At 50.1% G+C, this 22,099-nt stretch overlaps 1 protein-coding gene across 2 annotated transcripts in view; it reads right to left on the bottom strand.

Annotated features, from left to right (window-relative positions):
• Positions 1-22,099, bottom strand: part of TTC17 (tetratricopeptide repeat domain 17) — a 516,894-nt gene that overhangs the window by 150,667 nt on the left and 344,128 nt on the right. For both annotated transcript variants that reach the window (XR_013609678.1, XM_078684342.1), the window contains exon 17: positions 3,458-3,625. Coding sequence is in view for 1 of the 2 variants with exons in the window: in XM_078684342.1 (XP_078540468.1) it covers positions 3,458-3,625 (168 nt within the window). In the remaining variant the exon portion in view is untranslated. The remainder of the gene's footprint in view (positions 1-3,457; positions 3,626-22,099) is intronic.

Genomic DNA, 22,099 nt, shown 5'->3' with positions numbered 1-22,099 from the left:
GGGCAGGGAAGGGGGTTGGTTGTGGCAATGGAGAGGGAGCATGGTCTGCTCCCTTTCACCCCAGTGCTGGAAGGGATAGGGAGGGCCAGGCTGTGCTTCTACTGGGCATCTTTCTAAGTGTTACAACCAGTAATTACCACACTCTTTTTTGTTATATTGCGCCTCTGTCCACAGCATCTGGCCTTTTACCACGCGTGTTTTTAGGTCTCGCCTAGGCAGCGCGCATGCGCTGCCCAAGGATGGCCTTTAGCCACTGGTCTTCACTTTTCAAGCACTGCACTCGTGCTTGTGGCGGCATCCACCTTGGGGGAGCAGGCAGCAGCACGGCCACGTTAATTACAAACATATGGCCGCTGCGCGCTCCCGCAAGTTGGATGCCGCCAAAAGCACGAGTGCAGTGCTTGAAAAGTGAAGACCGCCGATCACGATGCTGCTTGTGTGTGGCATCACTTGTTCTTTTTGCCTTGTAGTTTGAGAGTACCAGGCACTCTACCCTCCATCTCACTCCTTCGTGTTGAGAAGCAGAGCTGTCCCTGGGTTCACCCTGCGCTCTGCTGGCTACCACGGAGCGGTATTACCAGATGTACTGTGACATCATTCTGAATTCATCTGGCGGACGGCGGATGCATCTGTCCCTCGTGTCCTCCGTTGTGTTCACCTCTTCAGCTGCTGGTGCTTAAAAAGCGTCGGTTCCACGTCCAGGTTGGTGCGTGAACACGACAGGTGACGTGCTAGAGTTGGCCTCTGTGTTCCAAGCCTCTCCTTGTATTGGGAGTGCACTTTGCTGTTCCTCTCAGTTGTAAGGCAACTCAGACAGCCAAGGGGTGCGTTAGTTTCGGGCTCTCTGTGCTTCAGCTCCAGATACAATGATGGAAATGACACGAATACTTTACTTTTCTCCTGTAAAGGCCTTTTCCTTACACAAACAACTCTGCTATCAGAGCATTCGAGTCTTGTTGTAAGGCCTTCTACCTGTTCAGTAAATCTTCATGCATCTGTCATCAGTGCCTGCATTCGGTTAAAATGTCCACAAATTAACCCTTCTGGATCCTAGAAATGCATGTTTATCTAATGGATTCCGCCACCATTTCTGTTCATCGGTGTTTAGTGCTTGCACACGCGGAGACCAGCTCTAGATTGCAGTGTCCAGGTGAAGTTTCCTGGTCTCAACCCCTTGCCAATTTCGAAAAAGGTTTTTTCTATTTAGTGTCACAAGAAATATTGCCAGGTACACATACGTAAGATCCACGGAGAGTTCCACGTCCTTAGTTTTGGAGTGACCCTAGCCCCACCTTGGTGGGTGCACGGACTAAACACTCTCCAGGCAGTCCCAGGCTCAAGGGGGAAGATTTATTCCTTCGGAATGACTGTAATAATTTGCATATGGTTTGTACCCTTCTGCAACCTACAGAAACAGTGACAAATTATTACATTAAATGCATTACAGAGCCATCACAACAATCTTTCAGACAAGCTTACCATCTCAGATGGGTCTCAGAGCACGCGCAGCCAGGCCACCATCAGACTGCAGAGTAAGAGGTGTAAGAATAACAAGCATTAAAAGTGCAATAGGTCTCGCCTTTTATTAAGTTAACGCCATTTGCTTTGCTATACAATACCATTAGCAAGGCAAATGGCTTTAACTTAATCAAAGGCGAGACCTATTGCATTTTAAAAGCTTGTAGTATATTTCAACGGGGGTCTGCAGACGCTGGGTTGCACTTTATGGGATAATGTGTTACAATGACACCTTTTTAAAGACGAATTTATTTTTCTTGCCATCTGTACACACCCCTGCAGTAAGGATTAGGTGAGTATTAATAGATGCACTTGCTGTATTATGCCATGCTGTTCTATGCCATACTATGCTGTGAAAGGCTGCACTGAGCTATGTTGTATTTAATTTTCTTTCATACCACGCTAGCTGCGCAGCATTTTGTGAAGGTTTACTGCATTGTGCTAGGTGGTGTTATGTTGTACTTTGACATGCTATTTTATACAATGTAATCTAGTATCAGACTACACCATGCTGACTTACATTACACTATGCTACATTACACTGTGTTTCTTTATGGTATATTCTCCTGCATTATGTTACACTGTGCTGTATTCTCTTTTGCTCTGTTTTAATCATGCTATGTAATATAAGATTTGTAATGTGCCACTTGTATTTTCATCATTATTAACTATATGCTAACGTAATTACACTTCTGCTGTTCAGGTTGTGTTTATTCCCATTTTGGTGAACCTCGGCTTATAGTGATTACCCCAGAATCACTGAATGTGGTCAACTGTAGAAGCTGGCATCGGAGCAATGGTTATCTCCCACTTGGACACTAGATAAGATTTCTCCAACAAACGACGATAAAAACAAGCATCGGCATAGCCAATAGGTCTCGCCTTTGGACCTTATAAGAATTTAGTTATGCAGCTCAATATCCTTGGTGCAACAACATCATGGAACAGTGTACCATGGCTAAACACTGTAAGATCCCAAAGGCCAGGCCTATTGGCTATGCCAATGCTTGTTTTTCCGGGTGTGGATCTGCATCAAGTAATTTGGGGTCCGGAATCACTGGATAGCTCAGGGTTGTCTGAAGGAATACGTTCTTGGGAATAACACTCTATTCATAATGGGGGTCTCAGACTAAGTTAGAGGGACCAATGCTGCTGTTGAACAGTCTAATGAACTAGGAACTGCATCTTTCATCCAAATCTACTTGACACAAGTCAGGGCGCTAAACCCTTCAACAGGAGTGGTCGAAGAACATGCAGGACACAAAACACGTGCAAGAGTTCATGTAAAAAACATGACAGGAAACATTGTCACCATCTCTGTTTTGTGTGCTGCTGCCCAGTGCCGGAGGCACAGCTTTTTGGGCTTCCCCTCTTTTGGCCAGACTCACCCGCTTCCCTGGTGTATTTCCTGCTCCCTCCTTTTATCATGCAAAAAACAAATTCAGCACCCTGCAACACATGGGCTAAGTGTAGGGAGTGAGACATGGAAGTCAGTGCTGGAAGAGAATCCAGGCCTGGGAGCAAGAGCAGCGAGGTGAGAAGGGTATGGAAATAAGTGTAGAGAGTGGAGCAGGCCAGGGAGGAAAATGATTGGGGGAAGGAAATCTAAGAAGAAAGCGAATGTGTAAGAAAGATTAGGAAGGGTAGCAGGTGTAGGAAGGAGATTGGGATGGGCAAGTGAAGGCTTAGATGGAAAGACAGAGAGCTTAAGAGAAGGGACATACCGTGGATGAGATGGGATATACCCTGGGGAAGGAGAAAGAAAATGTGGGGAGCGGAGGAGATTCAAATTGTAAACATCAAAATCAAGCTATTATTGTTAGAATAGAATACTGTTACCTAGATCCTTTTTTGCCATGAAGTGTTGACGATAGAAACTGTGAACTGAGGACTGGGATATTCAGAACAACAAATGACACAAAAACTAATATAAACCTACTTTCAACAGTTAATGAGGTGGGCTCGGCTGGCGAAGGTGTCAGGACAACAGCATCACTGTGTTCAGAGCTTCCATCAAAGTCTTCCTGCCGAGGGGCTTTGATCAGAGTTACTTTCTCGTGCTCCACGTCGTACTGCACCAGTGCTTCCCTCTCCTGGTCACAATGTCCTTCAAAACAAGGTGGAAGAAAAGGATGAGTTGTACTCTGAGGAGCAGAAATACACTTTACATTATTTTACTTTTAAAACTTGAAACAGCACTTAAAGGCACACTCCAGCACAACGACAGAATGAGACTGACATAATTGTGGGAAGGTTGGGTTAGGCGACACAGGGTGGGTCCACAAGTAGTAAAGCAAAATAAAGTGACAGTTTATTCCCGGACCCCTACCTGGGTCAGGTAGTACTACGTAATAGTCAGGAGGCGACCACCCTGTGGATAGGGAAGACTGTATCCAACAAGGACATTTGTTCTAGTTCGGCATAATTAATCCTACCGTGTTGACAATATCTGCCGTATTCATTATATTTGGCACGGGAGTTCCATCGCATTTACCAGGCGGAATTGAAACCGTTAACTCATCCTGCCGTATTGATAAAATCAGCATTATTTACTTAATCGGCCACTGCCGTTTTACCTCACTGAGGTCCCTATTTGTATTTTTCGCGAGTCTTTCTAATTCACATTATGGTTCCCTTGCCTTACCCAGCATGATTATATAGCTGTATACCAGCAGGGTTCGTCTAACTGCCTAATTGGTGTTAAACTGTAGATGCAGACATAATCTCTTTTTCTACATCTTAGGGAACGCATGTTTCCCCTGCCTACGCTTGATAACTATTTTGGCATAGGCACTAACATTTTCCTCACAAAAAAAGGGGGATTAGGACCTTGTAATCACACTATGGTTTCAATGACACGGGGGCATGAATGAGCCTTGGTGTTGCCACAAAACATGTGACTGAGTTTGATTACATGCTTCATTGTTGTTTGTATTCTAAGTGTCAGTTTGTTCCCTTTTTTCTTCCTTTTACAGGTACCTCTAGGCTACTGTACTCTACAGTGTGCCGGCACGGTTAATATCCGTGAGTAATTTCTCTTTTACCATTTAATTTTTGTACTTTTCACATTAAGTGCCTCGCGGGAGGGTGTACCTTAGCGCGTACATACCCCCGGAGTGCCATTTAGGTGTGGTCCTGACGAATGCTGCGCGATCCCGCTTTTTTGACAGCAGAAACATGTTGACCAGTTATTGCAATTAAGGACACGGGTCTCCTAATATAGTAACATTTGTTGTCTGACCTTCACGTTTTTAACCTTAATACGGGTTGGCCCGCATTAAATATTTTGTTTGGGTTCTAACCTCGTATTTTTTAACTTTGCACTCACTCATCTTGCACACATATTTGAGTTTAATCACTAGTACACTCACCACCAAACCCGCTCCGCTGTAACTCAGGCGTTGTAGCACGCTGGGGAGGCATTCGGTCACCCCAGCGGGGACCCAATGATGAAGCATGTCACCAACTAGTGGTGAGTGAGGGTCCTTCTAAACAAAAGGCTGCTTGCCTCACCTTGTTGGATACAGTCTTCCCTATCCACAGGGTGGTCGCCTCCTGACTATTAGGATCAGACATGCTAAAACGTAGTACTACCTGACCCAGGTAGGGGTCCGGGAATAAACTGTCACTTTATTTTGCTTTAGTATTTGCGTTTTAAGTTACACATAAGCACTCCTTTGTTGTTTTCAATAAACCTTATGGGGCACAGGAGTGTTGACTCGAGCCCTACCTCTCTCGTTGATATTTAAAGATTTATGGGTCCACAAGTAGGTCTGAAAGTATTCCACGGCCCAAGTCGCAGCGAGTGCCTCCCTTTCGATGACCGAATAGTTCTTTTCGGCATCGGTCGATGTCCTGGAGGCAAAGGCTACGGTCCTCTCAGACCCATTCTTGCATGGTGATAACATGGCCCCTAAGCCAGTGGCGCTGGCCTCCACGATGAGAATGGATTTACATTTGACATCGAAGGGAGCCAGAACAGAAGTTCTAGAGCATGCAGGAGGGCTTTAGGTTGATAGATTTATGGACATTTATTGGGATCCATCTCCAAGGACATCAGAATCGTAGTTCCATGGGATGGAAAGAAAGTGGTATGACTTTCTCTCCTGGACTACATATAGGTAATAAGAGTGCATAGGCATAAGTGTAAAATCGGAATTGCTATTGATTGAATTTGTTTGGTATTACTAAAGTTGTGATACGCTCCGAAAAGGGAGCGTGTTAGAGTTGTTTACAGTTAACGAAACTGCACACAACGAAACATACTACAGCTAGAGCAAAATCATACACATCCTGCTACCAAGGGGAGTAAGAGCTGCTCACCTTGCCCTTCTGACTCATGTTGGTGTCCCTTTACTGCTATTTTTTCTGTTAACTGCTCTTTATGCTTCCAACTTGATAACTACTCTTTCTTTGTTTGGGCAGTTTGTTCTATCATCCTCTTGCCTCTATTTACCAGCTCCTTTTTCCATCCATGTTCCACTAAACTGCCTCTTGTTGCATCTTTTGCTCCTCTTACTGCTCCTTTTGGCATCTAGGTCTCTTAAGTCACTTTTTGCACCCCCGCCCCGACTGGCTACACCAAACACGTTTACCTGCCTTACCGCTCCCTGCTCACCCGCTAGATTTTCAAGTTATTGCTGAGCCTGCCCACCAACCCCTTCCTCGCAGCTACCAATCCCTAATGGAGGCCGCATTGCAGTCGTGAAGCGGATGCATGCACCGTGAACACCGCCGGCATGTTGAAGGCTTGCCAAAGGCAAGCACGTCTGAGCCTGTGCCCGAGCGCCAGGAACCCTGATAAAAAGCACCTTCCGCAGCTAGTCCATGGATAAACTGCACCTTCTGAACCCTGGATGACGCCATAGACACGGTTCCTGAGCCGCACCTCAAACCACGGTGGACCCCCTTGCCTACTCACATTCCACTTACATGCTTCAATACACCCATTGACACCGCCCACACACACCGAACCCCTAACCAAGTAAGAACTCAAGACCCGCACTCACAGCACCACCCACCCCGCACAACACTCACTTGCATGCATGTTCCTCAACACATGCTCACTCGACAAGCACTTCTCCAATATTTGGGACCACTTCTAATCCAATGCACTGGACCTTCTCTTTCTCACTGAAACCTGGCTCAACCACGTATCGGTGGCAGACATCGCCTCAGCCATTCCTACTCGATAACAAATTCCTGCACCAAGACTGACCCCATAAACCAGGAGGAGGACTCCATCAAGTACACCACTTGCACTGACACAGTAGCCATTTTTATGGAACACAAACACTACAAGCTTTAGACAGACAGTAAAACTATCAAAGGCACCCTTGCCTACCTGCCCCCAGGACATCGCACCCACATCAGCAACCTCCTCACCGACCTCACCACTCCCCTCGCCATGTGCACCAAAGACTACATACTGCTAGGCAATTTCCAACTCTTCATCTCAACGACTACTCCATGAACTTGTTCGAAAGTCTAGAGAACATCAGCCTCATTTATCTCGTACAAGGTCCTACCCACATTGCCAGACCCCATCTTCTCCGTCAGCGGCAAGGTTAAAGACAACCACATCGCATAACTCCACTCCACGCCATTCTATTGCCCACTTTGAAGTAACAGAAACACCAACGACCTCTATGGAGTCTATTAACACCCCAAATACGCTGCTAGGAGAAAGCTACACAACGATACAAACCATTTAGCGACTGGATCACATTCCACACCAATACCTTAGCACCTGGAAAAACACCAAACCCAAAACATCTAACAAACAAGCTATCGGGAAGAAAGCTGACCTCCAAGAGTTCAAGAGAGTTTGCAAACAACTCGAAAAGAAATACAGAGACCTGAGGAACCACCACTAGAAACACCTACACAGTTGCACTCAGACACTATCACCATCAAGTTAAAGAGACCAAGAAAAAGGCCCTGATCCAGAGAATTGAATCTAGCTCCAACAACTGCAATAAACTTGTTTGCCATCGTCAAGGAATTCACCAACCCAACAGCCACAACCAACACCATCACCACTACACAAGATCTCCGCAACTACCTCTGCGACTTCTTCCAGGGGAAAAAATCACCAAGATCTACAACAACTTTTAACCCTAGCCCCCCCCCCCCCCACCCCAATCAGCCTCACCAGCCTGCTAACGTCATCAACCGAAGACTACAAACTGACAGCATGGAATCCTCTATACATCGAGGACACTGCAGCAATAGTGAAGATAGTCCACTCAGGGGCGCCCACAGACACCTGCTCTCACCATATATACAACCTGGGAAGAGCCACGATCAGTGCTGCACTCAATTCCATCCATCATCAACACCTCCCTCAGGACAGCCACCTTTCCAGATAGCTGGAAACATGTTGAAGTCAATGACATCCCCAAAAAACACTCAGCCAACCTCGAGCTACTCTGCAACTACCGACCCATCTTGCTACTACCCTCCTTAGACAAAGTCATTGAGAAGATCATCAACACACTACTCTCGGACAACCTAAAATGCAACAAACTCCTGGAAGGCTTGCAATCAGGAATATAAAAACTCCACAGCACCGAAACAGCCCAAATCGTTGCCACAGACAACATACGCACTATCCTCGACTGTGGACAGACAGCCACAACCAACACCATCACCACTACACAAGATCTCCGCAACTACCTCTGCGACTTCTTCCAGGGGAAAAAATCACCAAGATCTACAACAACTTTTAACCCTAGCCCCCCCCCCCCCACCCCAATCAGCCTCACCAGCCTGCTAACGTCATCAACCGAAGACTACAAACTGACAGCATGGAATCCTCTATACATCGAGGACACTGCAGCAATAGTGAAGATAGTCCACTCAGGGGCGCCCACAGACACCTGCTCTCACCATATATACAACCTGGGAAGAGCCACGATCAGTGCTGCACTCAATTCCATCCATCATCAACACCTCCCTCAGGACAGCCACCTTTCCAGATAGCTGGAAACATGTTGAAGTCAATGACATCCCCAAAAAACACTCAGCCAACCTCGAGCTACTCTGCAACTACCGACCCATCTTGCTACTACCCTCCTTAGACAAAGTCATTGAGAAGATCATCAACACACTACTCTCGGACAACCTAAAATGCAACAAACTCCTGGAAGGCTTGCAATCAGGAATATAAAAACTCCACAGCACCGAAACAGCCCAAATCGTTGCCACAGACAACATACGCACTATCCTCGACTGTGGACAGACTACCACACTCCTTTTTCTCAACCTCTCTGCCGCTTTCGACACCATCTACCACCACACACACTGCCAGGCTAAACAAGGACCTCATCTGCGGAGTACCACCGGGTTCATAACTCAAACTTACACTTTTCAACATATACATGACTCCAATGGCTATCATCATCAGATGCCACAAATTCAACATAATCTCCTATGCTGATGACACTAGGCAAATTTTTTCCCACTCAGACGACACCGTCACCACGAAGGCAAACTTCAAACAATGCATGACCTGCTTGGCCAATTGAATGAAAGAGAATTGCTTCAAGCTCAACACAGACAAAACTGAAGTGCTAATCTTCTGGAATAAGAGTTCACCTTGGAACTCCACCTGGTGGACCGCCAAACTTGGACCCAATCCCAACTGACCACACTAGGGGCCTAGGCCTCATCTTGGTCACCAACATGACCATGAAGTCGTAGATCAACACAGTCGCTCCCGCATGCTTCTAAATCCTTTGCAGGTTACACAAAACCTTCAAGTGGCTCCCACTGGACAACAGACGTACCATCACACAGGTCTTAATCACAAGCAGATTGGACTACGACAACGCACTCTATGCCGGCATCACTTACATCTTCTTCACAGACTTTATACCATCCAAAATGCCGCCTTTAGACTCATCTTCGAGCTCCTGCGCCGATCCCACACCTCTTCGCAGAGAGCCTCACTGGCTCCCCATCCAAAAGTGCTGCCAGTTCAAACTTCTCACATATGCATTCAAATCACTACACAACACAGGACCTGTATACCTGAATCACCGGCTTCAGGTAGACCAAACCACCAAACAACTTCATTCAGCACCACTCAACACACCCCGTATCCACAGAAGCAGAACGGGACGTCAATCATTCTCCCACCAAGCAGCCAAATCCTGGAACGACCTCCCCAACACATCTGGGCTTTCTCCTCACTAGCTAAATTGTGCAAGAAGCTGAAGACCTAGCTTTTCAATGAGTGTTCTTGCAAGACCATCGGGACTGCCTGTACTCAGGCCCAGCCTCACCACACACCTACTCAGCACCGGGATACCATTACGGCTGACAAGCATTGCTCTACCAATCCACCTTACATTACTGGATCAAGAATAAGACATCACAACCTTGATTTGAATACCAGATGAGAGGACAGAGCAGAACGAATAGGATGAGCGCAGTATACAATATGCTGAGGGTTTCAATGACACTCACATTTTCAAATTGCTTTTGAAGATCTGGAGGGAAGAACCATCTTATGTGAGCGGTAAGAGTATTTTATATTCTAGAAGCCCTGCCAAAGAAATACATTTTGGGCCTGCTTATGTGTGTATGATGCTCCCAAGAATACCAATGCAAGGCTGCGTGTGCTCCTGTGCGTGCAGGACCGCTTTCAAGAATGCCAATGTAACGCAGTAGGTACTCTTTTGTATGTGTGTGAAGGAACACTGAAGAATACCAATGCAATGCTGCCTATACTCCTGTGTGTGTGTGAAGGACCGCTCAAGAATACCAATGTAACGCTGCATGTGCTGCTGTGTTTGTGTGTGAGAAGGACCACTCATGAATACCAAACTAATACTGCATGTGGGACAGCTAAAGAATCCCAATGTAATGCAGAGTGTGGTCTTGTGTGCATAGGGCAGATCAAGAATACCAATGTAACACTGCATGTAGGGTCACTCAGGAATACCAATGTAATGTTGCAAGTGTATGTGCATGCGTGTAGGACTGCTGGAGAATACCAGTGTAATGCTGCATGTGCCCCTGTGTGTGTGTGACGGACCACTCAAGAATACCAGTGTGATACTGCATGTGCTCGTGTGCATAGGGCAGATTAAGAAATCCAATGTAACACTGCATGTAGGACCACTGAAGAATACCAATGTAATGCAGCATCTGCTCTTGTGCAGTTCAAGAAAACCAGTGCAACACTGCGTGTAGGACCACTAAAGAATGGCGATGTATTGTTGTATGTGCTGGTGTGTATGTGTGAGTGTGTTTGTGAAGGACCGCCAAAGAATACCAGTGAAATTCAGCATGTACTCTTGCGTGCATTGGGCAGTATCAAGAATAGCAACGTAATACTGCAAGTAGGATCCAATAACTAATGCCAATGTAATTATGCATGTGCTGCTGTGTGCATAGGACCGCTCAAGAATACCAGTGTAATGCTGCATGTGCTGCTGTGTGCATAGGACCGCTCAAGAATACCAGTGTAATGCTGCATGTGCTGCTGTGTGCATAGGACCGCTCAAGAATACCAGTGTAATGCTGCATGTGCTGCTGTGTGCATAGGACCGCTCAAGAATACCAGTGTAATGCTGCATGTGCTGCTGTGTGCATAGGACCTCTCAAGAATACCAGTGTAATGCTGCATGTGCTGCTGTGTGCATAGGACCGCTCAAGAATACCAGTGTAATGCTGCATGTGCTGCTGTGTGCATAGGACCGCTCAAGAATACCAGTGTAATGCTGCATGTGCTGCTGTGTGCATAGGACCGCTCAAGAATACCAGTGTAATGCTGCATGTGCTGCTGTGTGCATAGGACCGCTCAAGAATACCAGTGTAATGCTGCATGTGCTGCTGTGTGCATAGGACCGCTCAAGAATACCAGGGTAATTATGCATGTGCTCCTGTGTGCATAGGACCGCTCAAGAATACCAAACTAATGAAGTATCTGCTTCCTTGTGCATAGGACATTTCAATACCAATGTAACATTGCGTGTAGGACCACTAAAGAATACTGAGGGGTGGGGGTGTGAGTGTGTGTGTCTGCTCAAGAATCCCAATGCAATGCAGCACAGGCTCCTGTGGGCACAGGACAGCGCATCAAGAATGCCATGTAATGCTGCCTGTTCCTGTAGGCTGTAACACAGGAGAGTTTCCCATGTTTCCGGCTCTGCCTTCGCTCCCATGCTATGACCCCTCTTCGTCTGGCCCAGGTCCTTTAGTATTCCATTGCTAGCAGATGACCTCCTTGTCATCAATATCGCCCTCCCAGATTGTAGCATTGCATGGATACACAATCCACACAGACACCTCTCCAAAGATGCGTCCACTGTCCTGCATGCGCGGAGCAGAGGCAATGTCTCACAACGTTGTCGAACTCGCTGACTGGTAACAGAGATAAAACAGTCCCCCATGCTTTCTAATACAGGAGGAAAGACATCTAAAAGCCACCATTTACAGACACATAATGGCAGCCTATAGAGGCTTGTCTGTCCAACCCTTCATCTCTATCATGAAAAAAAGGGATCTTTGTGAAGGGGAGTCTTTCTATGTGTGAAACTTAGTAAAATAGTTCAATTTAACGGTTACCTGGCTATATTTTTCACTTCAAGATGAAGTCATGGCCAGTGTAGCCTAGTTGTTTTTAGGCTGCATTATTGTCTTTTATTATCTCTTAAGTGTCTATGCAGGACTGCAGAAGAGGACAACTAAAGAGAATATATAGCTAATGAAGTGCTCCGGGGTCCACGCACATGGGCGGGACCATTCACATGATTATGACTATCACAGAGATACCCCTACTACAGAACTGGAGTTACAGGTAAGACACTACTCCATCACCTGCATCGATATAACATTTGACCTCATCTGATTGTAGTTCTGGGGGGTACAGGGCGCATGTAAATGTTAAATAGCAGGGGGTACCTGCAGGACCCCACAGCTGAGCACTCGAAGGCGCGGATTGCAGGAGCGTGCCCTCACGGTGGAGGTGCGCCAGGAACTTGAGGCGTGTGCGCCCACCCGTATATTTTTATAGCTTTTAGGCACTCTCAGGATTTGGTTGGTAAGACAGTTGTGACTGGAGGATGGGAGATCTTCCAGGGATCACAGAATAGGGTTGTGTCGCGGTTCACTCTCCCTAATTTTTGACATTTTTAAAAAGCGAAGATCTTGAGATTATCTTTATCCGGTGAGTGCGATCTTTGATAGCAGAGATGATATGGTAGGGAATAATGATGTTTAATCATTCGTAGAGATATTAAAACTACATTGAAATTGTGAACACTACTGTTACCCGTTATTATTGTCAATAAAGTTTCCATAACTTTCTTTTGTGATGATGGACCCTCAGATGGTCGCTATTGTCGCCCGGCCCCCCCCTCCGGCCCCCCCCCTCCCCACCTCTTTGTGCTCCTGCGGACTCTGCTGCCGCCTGTAAGGACTTCTGGCGGGCTGGGCACCTCTCGTATGAGGGACCACATTGGAGCACCCAGCCTGCCCTCTACACAGCAGGCTGTCTCTAATGCAGCCGATGGGTGTCGAGGGGCACTCTGAGACAGGTAGGGGGGGACTCGGAGACAGGCAGGGGGGGGGACTCGGAGACAGGCAGGGGGGGGGACTCTGAGACAGGCAGGGGGGGGACTCTGAGACAGGCAGGGGGGGGGGACTCTGAGACAGGCAGGGGGGGGGACTCTGAGACAGGCAGGGGGGGGGACTCTGAGACAGGCAGGGGGGGGGGACTCTGAGACAGGCAGGGGGGGGGGACTCTGAGACAGGCAGGGGGGGGGGACTCTGAGACAGGCAGGGGGGGGACTCTGAGACAGGCAGGGGGGGGACTCTGAGACAGGCAGGGGGGGGACTCTGAGACAGGCAGGGGGGGGACTCTGAGACAGGCAGGGGGGGGACTCTGAGACAGGCAGGGGGGGGACTCTGAGACAGGCAGGGGGGGGACTCTGAGACAGGCAGGGGGGGGACTCTGAGACAGGCAGGGGGGGGACTCTGAGACAGGCAGGGGGGGGACTCTGAGACAGGCAGGGGGGGGACTCTGAGACAGGCAGGGGGGGGACTCTGAGACAGGCAGGGGGGGGACTCTGAGACAGGCAGGGGGGGGACTCTGAGACAGGCAGGGGGGGGACTCTGAGACAGGCAGGGGGGGGACTCTGAGACAGGCAGGGGGGGGACTCTGAGACAGGCAGGGGGGGGACTCTGAGACAGGCAGGGGGGGGACTCTGAGACAGGCAGGGGGGGGACTCTGAGACAGGCAGGGGGGGGACTCTGAGACAGGCAGGGGGGGGACTCTGAGACAGGCAGGGGGGGACGACTCTGAGACAGGCAGGGGGGGACGACTCTGAGACAGGCAGGGGGGGACGACTCTGAGACAGGCAGGGGGGGACGACTCTGAGACAGGCAGGGGGGGACGACTCTGAGACAGGCAGGGGGGGACGACTCTGAGACAGGCAGGGGGGGACGACTCTGAGACAGGCAGGGGGGGACGACTCTGAGACAGGCAGGGGGGGACGACTCTGAGACAGGCAGGGGGGGACTCTGAGACAGGCAGGGGGGGGACTCTGAGACAGGCAGGGGGGGGACTCTGAGACAGGCAGGGGGGGGACTCTGAGACAGGCAGGGGGGGGACTCTGAGACAGGCAGGGGGGGGACTCTGAGACAGGCAGGGGGGGGACTCTGAGACAGGCAGGGGGGGACTCTGAGACAGGCAGGGGGGGACTCTGAGACAGGCAGGGGGGGGACTCTGAGACAGGCAGGGGGGGGACTCTGAGACAGGCAGGGGGGGGACTCTGAGACAGGCAGGGGGGGACTCTGAGACAGGCAGGGGGGGACTCTGAGACAGGCAGGGGGGGACTCTGAGACAGGCAGGGGGGGACTCTGAGACAGGCAGGGGGGACTCTGAGACAGGCAGGGGGGGGACTCTGAGACAGGCAGGGGGGGGGACTCTGAGACAGGCAGGGGGGGGGACTCTGAGACAGGCAGGGGGGGGGACTCTGAGACAGGCAGGGGGGGACTCTGAGACAGGCAGGGGGGGGACTCTGAGACAGGCAGGGGGGGGGACTCTGAGACAGGCAGGGGGGGACTCTGAGACAGGCAGGGGGGGACTCTGAGACAGGCAGGGGGGGACTCTGAGACAGGCAGGGGGGGACTCTGAGACAGGCAGGGGGGGACTCTGAGACAGGCAGGGGGGGACTCTGAGACAGGCAGGGGGGGACTCTGAGACAGGCAGGGGGGGACTCTGAGACAGGCAGGGGGGGACTCTGAGACAGGCAGGGGGGGACTCTGAGACAGGCAGGGGGGGACTCTGAGACAGGCAGGGGGGGACTCTGAGACAGGCAGGGGGGGACTCTGAGACAGGCAGGGGGGGACTCTGAGACAGGCAGGGGGGGACTCTGAGACAGGCAGGGGGGGACTCTGAGACAGGCAGGGGGGGACTCTGAGACAGGCAGGGGGGGACTCTGAGACAGGCAGGGGGGGACTCTGAGACAGGCAGGGGGGGACTCTGAGACAGGCAGGGGGGGACTCTGAGACAGGCAGGGGGGGACTCTGAGACAGGCAGGGGGGGACTCTGAGACAGGCAGGGGGGGACTCTGAGACAGGCAGGGGGGGACTCTGAGACAGGCAGGGGGGGACTCTGAGACAGGCAGGGGGGGACTCTGAGACAGGCAGGGGGGGACTCTGAGACAGGCAGGGGGGGACTCTGAGACAGGCAGGGGGGGACTCTGAGACAGGCAGGGGGGCCTGAGATCCCCTACAGAAAGTTTGTTCCCAGCCTTTCTGAAACAAAATACCTTCAGGGGTTTGTGGTTTCATTTAGTATACCCTGGGTGCAATGGCGGATGCCAGAAAACTCTCTGAAGTTCAACCGAACCAAGACAAACCTGCCAATGATGCCTGGCAATGCAATCAACCCTTGTCGCAGGACCTGGCCAGAAGGTGCGGCACCTGCCCCAACCCTACCTGTGCTGGACAGAATCTGAGAGTCCTTCTTGATTCCAAACTGTCCGTCGATGATCAAGAGTGAAAAGTGGCCATTGCTTGTTTTTTACAGGTTAAACACCTTGAAACATGCTCTACCTTATTTGACAAGAGCCGTGATGCATCTGGAATGAACCGTTTAGAGCCACCCGCCTAGACAAAGGCAACACAACCTACCCAACACGAGCGAAGTCCTATCAGAGGATTCAAAATGCAGCAGCACTCGTTATTTCTAAGGTCCCAAAATGTTAGCGCCTTTCACTTCTACTCTGATGAATTCACAGGCGCCATATCTGCAAATGGATCCCTTTGAAATCGGCGGTTATTGTCTACAGGGTAAATGAACAAATGTGTGTAAATGTAGGCAATATGGGCCCTGTCGCGGGTATTCACAGCTACAGTGATCTCTTCTTGCTGGTCCAAAGCGGTGGGGGGGCGTTCTCCTGCGTAGCCCCCTTCATTGCCCGCTTCGTATCTGCGAACATGTATCACACCTGAAGAAAACTTATGATAACGAATTGTCCACAGGGCAGAGACATTGGGGCGGATCCTGATTTTTAACCGCTATGCAACTTTGCTAAATGTGCAGCGCTAGAACAAACAAACAGTTACAACGCTAGAAATGAACCGAGTATGGATTTGTGATGCACCCCCTAGGACAGACAGACCTGAGTGTGGAATGGACATGCGCCCCCTAGGACAGACGGAACCGGTGTGGAATTGTGATGCACCCCCTAAGACAGACAGACCTGAGTGTGGAATTGTTATGCACCCACAAGGACAGACGGACCCGAGAGTGGAATTGTGATTCACCCCCGGCCCTATGAGAGACAGACCCGAGAGTGGAATTGTGATGCATCCCCTGGGACAGACGGACCCGAGTGTGGAATTGTGATGCATCCCCTGGGACAGACGGACCCGAGTGTGGAATTGTGATGCACCCCCTGGGACAGACGGACCAGAGTGTGGAATTGTGATGCACCCCCTGGGACAGACGGACCCGAGTGTGGAATTGTGATGCACCCCCTGGGACAGACGGACCCGAGTGTGGAATTGTGATGCACACCTAGGACAGACGGACCCGAGAGTGGAATTGTGATGCATCCTCTGGGACAGACGGACCCGAGTGTGGAATTGTGATGCATCCCCTGGGACAGACAGACCCGAGAGTGGAATTGTGATGCATCCCCTGGGACAGACAGACCCGAGAGTGGAATTGTGATGCATCCCCTGGGACAGACGGACCCGAGTGTGGAATTGTGATGCACCCCCTAGGACAGACAGACCCGAGAGTGGAATTGTGATGCATCCCCTGGGACAGACGGACCAGAGTGTGGAATTGTGATGCACCCCCTAGGACAGACAGTCCCGAGAGTGGAATTGTGATTCAACCCCGGCCCTAGGACAGACGGACCCGAGTGTGGAATTGTGATGCACCCCCGGCCCTAGGACAGACGGACCCGAGTGTGGTATTGTGATGCACACCTAGGACAGACGGACCCGAGAGTGGAATTGTGATGCACCCCCTGGGACAGACGGACCCGAGTGTGGAATTGTGATGTATCCCCTGGGACAGACGGACCCGGGTGTGGAATTGTGATGCACCCCCTAGGACAGACAGACCCGAGAGAGGAATTGTGATGCATCCCCTGGGACAGACGGACCCGAGTGTGGAATTGTGATGCATCCCCTGGGACAGACGGACCCGAGTGTGGAATTGTGATGCATCCCCTGGGACAGACAGACCCGAGAGTGGAATTGTGATGCATCCCCTGGGACAGACAGACCCGAGAGTGGAATTGTGATGCACCCCCTAGGACAGACGGACCCGGGTGTGGAATTGTGATGCGCCCCCCGGCCCTAGGACAGACAGACCCGAGTGTGGAATTGTGATGCACCCCCTCGGACACACGGACGCGGGTGTCGAATTGTGATGCGCCCCCGGCCCTAGGACAGACAGACCCGAGTGTGGAATTGTGATGCACCCCCTAGGACAGACGGAACCGAGTGAGGAATTGTGATGCATCCCCTGGGACAGACAGACCCGAGAGTGGAATTGTGATGCACCCCCTCGGACAGATGGACCAGAGTGTGGAATTGTGATGCACCCCCTAGGACAGATGGACCTGCATGTGGAATTGTGATGCACCTCCTGCCCTAGGACAGACAGACCCGGGTGTGGAATTGTGAATCACCCCCGGCCCTAGGACAGACAGACCCGAGTGTGGAATTGTGATGCCTCCCCTGGGACAGACAGACCCGAGAGTGGAATTGTGATGCACCCTCTAGGACAGATGGACCTGCGTGTGGAATTGTGATGCACCTCCTGCCCTAGGACAGACAGACCAGAGTGTGGGATTATGATGCACCCCCTAGGGCAGATGGACACACGGACCCGGGTGTGGAATTGTGATGCGCCCCCCGGCCCTAGGACAGACAGACCCGAGTGTGGAATTGTGATGCACCCACTAGGACAGACGGACCCGGGTGTGGAATTGTGATGCACCCCCGGCCCTAGGACAGACAGACCCGAGTGTGGAATTGTGATGCACCTCCTCGGACACACGGACGCGGGTGTCGAATTGTGTTGCGCCCCCGGCCCTAGGACAGACAGACCCGAGTGTGGAATTGTGATGCACCCACTAGGACAGACGGACCCGGGTGTGGAATTGTGATGCACCCCCGGCCCTAGGACAGACAGACCCGAGTGTGGAATTGTGATGCACCCCCTAGGACAGACGGAACCGAGTGAGGAATTGTGATGCATCCCCTGGGACAGACAGACCCGAGAGTGGAATTGTGATGCACCCCCTCGGACAGATGGACCAGAGTGTGGAATTGTGATGCACCCCCTAGGACAGATGGACCTGCATGTGGAATTGTGATGCACCTCCTGCCCTAGGACAGACAGACCCGAGTGTGGAATTGTGATGCATCCCCTGGGACAGACAGACCCGAGAGTGGAATTGTGATGCACCCCCTAGGACAGATGGACCAGAGTGTGGAATTGTGATGCACCCCCTAGGACAGACAGACCAGAGTGTGGAATTGTGATGCATCCCCTGGGACAGACAGACCCGAGAGTGGAATTGCGATGCACCCCCTAGGACAGATGGACCTGCGTGTGGAATTGTGATGCACCTCCTGCCCTAGGACAGACAGACCAGAGTGTGGGATTATGATGCACCCCCTAGGGCAGATGGACCCGCGTGTGGAATTGTGATGCACCTCCGGCCCTAGGACAGACAGACCCGAGTGTGGAATTGTGATGCAACCCCTGGGACAGATGGACCCGAATGTGGAATTGTGATGCACCCCCTGGGACAGACGGACCTGATTGTGCAGAGCACAGGGTAGGCAATAAGCTTTGACCAAGGAGCAGCTTCCAATCTGGATACTAAGGGAGCCGAACAAATGTGTTAGAAGGTGTGAAGGGGACAAACCAACACAAGGAGCTGCAAAATGAGGAACAAAGTGCAGGGAAAGACTTTGGTTCAGCCAAATCCCAGGTCCCAGGGCATGGGCTATAGATGCCGCTAATTAGAAATGCGCATGTCGAGGTCTTCAGACCGCTTTAAATACTGGAGACAGTCAAGATCTCTCAGCGAGTAAAATATACCCCCAGTGAGGAGTGTCCTGCATCGAACAGTCTACCATGTCCCTTTGTTTGGTGAATTCAGCTTTGGTTTTGGGACGTCATACACCAGACTGACCCTTTTAGACTCAGCTGACATCTGTGAGTCACAGAACACACGTTTGAATGACTGCAAGGCCAGCTCAGACTAACAGGTTAGACAATTAGTACCGGTAACAGGCTGAAAAGCAACCCCTATTATGTGCAGTGCATACGCATGTAAGGATGTTCAGGTGAAAATAAATAAGTTATTACTATTCACAATACAATTTTGAAACGCAGCTCTGGCAGATAAGAGGGCGGATGCACGATGATCTGATTGGATTTGCACCGGTTCCCATTTTGATGACGTGAGAAGCAAAGATAAGGAATTTGATTAGCTGGCGCTACACATAATACAAATATATGTCATTGAGAAGAGAAGAAACAGTGGGCTTCAGCATATTATAGAACATTGCACATAACTGTCCTTTTGTATGACAGATTTACAATTGAAGGCATAGGAACATGAAGGGATTAGCCCAGGATTACACAATTTATGGACAAATGCCAAGGCTGCAAGTTAGCTAAGAGAGCAGACTTCGTTCCTCAGAAAAAAAGTGAAATTAAAGAAAATATAAAGGGCCAGTAATATACCACGCCGGACATGATTATGTCCACCCTCCTCCAAATGAAAGAAGAACTACACTCCATCAAAGAGTTGCTCATCACACACCCCAGACACCCCTTCCCACCACCACCTTTACACCTAATAACACTTCCCCCTCACCTCCTACTCGCCTTACCACACAACACTCCCCACACTGGACCTCTATCCCCTCTCGCAATACCACCAATCGCATTACCACCAATCGTAATACTCCCATTACACCTAACAACACCTCCTCCTCACCTCCTACTCGCCTTATCACACAACACTCCCCACACTGGACTTCTATCCCCTCTCGCAATACCACCAATCGCCCCAGACGCACTACCAATACGATCTCAGACCATGACATACACACCCTTCTCCACTCTTACGTCCCGGCTCCCCATAATCGCCTAGCCACCAACCATCTGTCCATCCCAACGATTATCTCGAACCCCCTCAGGCACCAAAAGGATAACAACAGAGGCGCCGTCCCCAACAACCTCACAAATGTACCCCTTACTATAGAACCTTCCTCCACCCTCTGCACCCCTAGCCTCAAATGCATACTTCTCAATTGCAGATCGGCCCAAAGGCATTCCGCGGAGGTCGCCGATCTCATCATTTCTCTGGAACCGGGTCTAATCATTCTGACTGAAACATGGTTATCTGATTCGTCTACACCTATCATGGATATCCTAGTCCCACCCAACTACTGTATCATTAGACTTGACAGGACCAAAAAGAAAGGCGGTGGAATTGCCTGTATCTACAGAAGCAACCTCTCAGTTATTAAAGCGTCCGCCCCCTCTCTTACTTCCTGTGAATACCTCTGCCTTGATGTCATCAGCGAAAGCAAACCGGTATGTTCACTACATATCATATACCACCCACCTGGGGACAAGCTCTCCTTCTTCCAACAACTCATGGACACAATTTCAACCAACTCAGGACTGCAAAACACCCAAATTTTCCTTGGCGACTACAATCTCCATTGGAATGACAGCAGTGACACAGTGGTAAATAGCCTCAAAAGCTTCCTCAACGCCCTTGATCGCACCCAAATATGCAATAGCCCGACCCATGAGAAAGGTTCTATCCTCGACCTTATCATCTCCAAAGAGGACGCTATTCAACTTGAGTCAATCCAACCTTGCGACTGGTCAGATCATCATATTGTCTCCTTCCTTATCAATGAAAAAATTAAATTTAACCCAGTTCAACCCTCTAAGCCCAAAGTTTGGAAAAGAGACATGAAGAAACTCAACCCAAACTCCTTACCGCCTAACAGCTGCAATCTCCTACTTCCCCCTTCCGGCGCTACGGACGTTCAACTCCTGACTGACCACTATCTCAATGCTATGTCCACAATAATCAATGAGGCTGCACCCATGCAACTGAAAAGAGTTTCGTCCAAGATCTCCAACCCATGGTATGACGGGAGCCTCAATGATGATAGACGGGCCATGCGAATAGCAGAGCGCACCTGGAGGTCAGCCCCCTCTGCACTGCACCTAAAAACCCTGAAGAAACAGAGAAACGCCTACTTCAGGAAAATAAAACGCTCAAAAAGAGATTTCTTCAGCCTCCAGCTCGCCCAAGCAAAAAACCGCCCAAGAAAATTGTTTGAGGTAATCAGAACACAATCCAAAGAACAACCCCAGACACTCAGCACCTTGGGCGTTACACCTTCTTGTGAAGACTTCTATGCTTTCTTTAACCAAAAAACCGACAACATAAGAAGCAATCTCCTCAATGACGCAATCCTTTACTCCAACCCCCAACACACAGCAGCATCTGAACCAAATAACAATGCTACATGGTCTTCCTTTGGCACCTACTCCGAAGAAGAAATTGGCAGATTGCTCAGCACTCTGAAACCAACCAATCACCTCACTGACCCCCTTCCTGCTAACGCTGTAAAAGACGTTACCCCTTTTCTCCTCCCACTCTGGACTAAGATTACCAATAGCTCTTTTCAACAAGGATCCATCCCTAACGCCCTCAAAGTCGGACAAGTCACACCGCTACTGAAAAAACCAACAGTAGACCCCTCTGATCTGAACAATTACCGCCCTATTACAAATATTCCCACTCTCGCTAAACTGTTGGAAAAATGCTTACAGCTACAACTGACTAAACACATAGATAAGTTTGATCTCCTCAACGCTCATCAATCAGGCTTCCGAGCAGGGCACAGTACCGAAACTGCCATGACTCACATAGTTGACGACGCCCTCCAAATCCTAGACCAAAACAATACCTGCCTCCACATCCTTCTTGATCTCTCCTCAGCATTCGATACAGTTAAACATGAGAACCTACTCGAACTATTAAACACA

Source organism: Lissotriton helveticus, chromosome 3_2 (assembly GCF_964261635.1).
Source record: "Lissotriton helveticus chromosome 3_2, aLisHel1.1, whole genome shotgun sequence".
NCBI lineage: Eukaryota > Metazoa > Chordata > Amphibia > Caudata > Salamandridae > Lissotriton > Lissotriton helveticus.
Note: the sequence above shows the minus strand (reverse complement) of the source record. Positions and strands in the feature narration are given on the sequence as shown.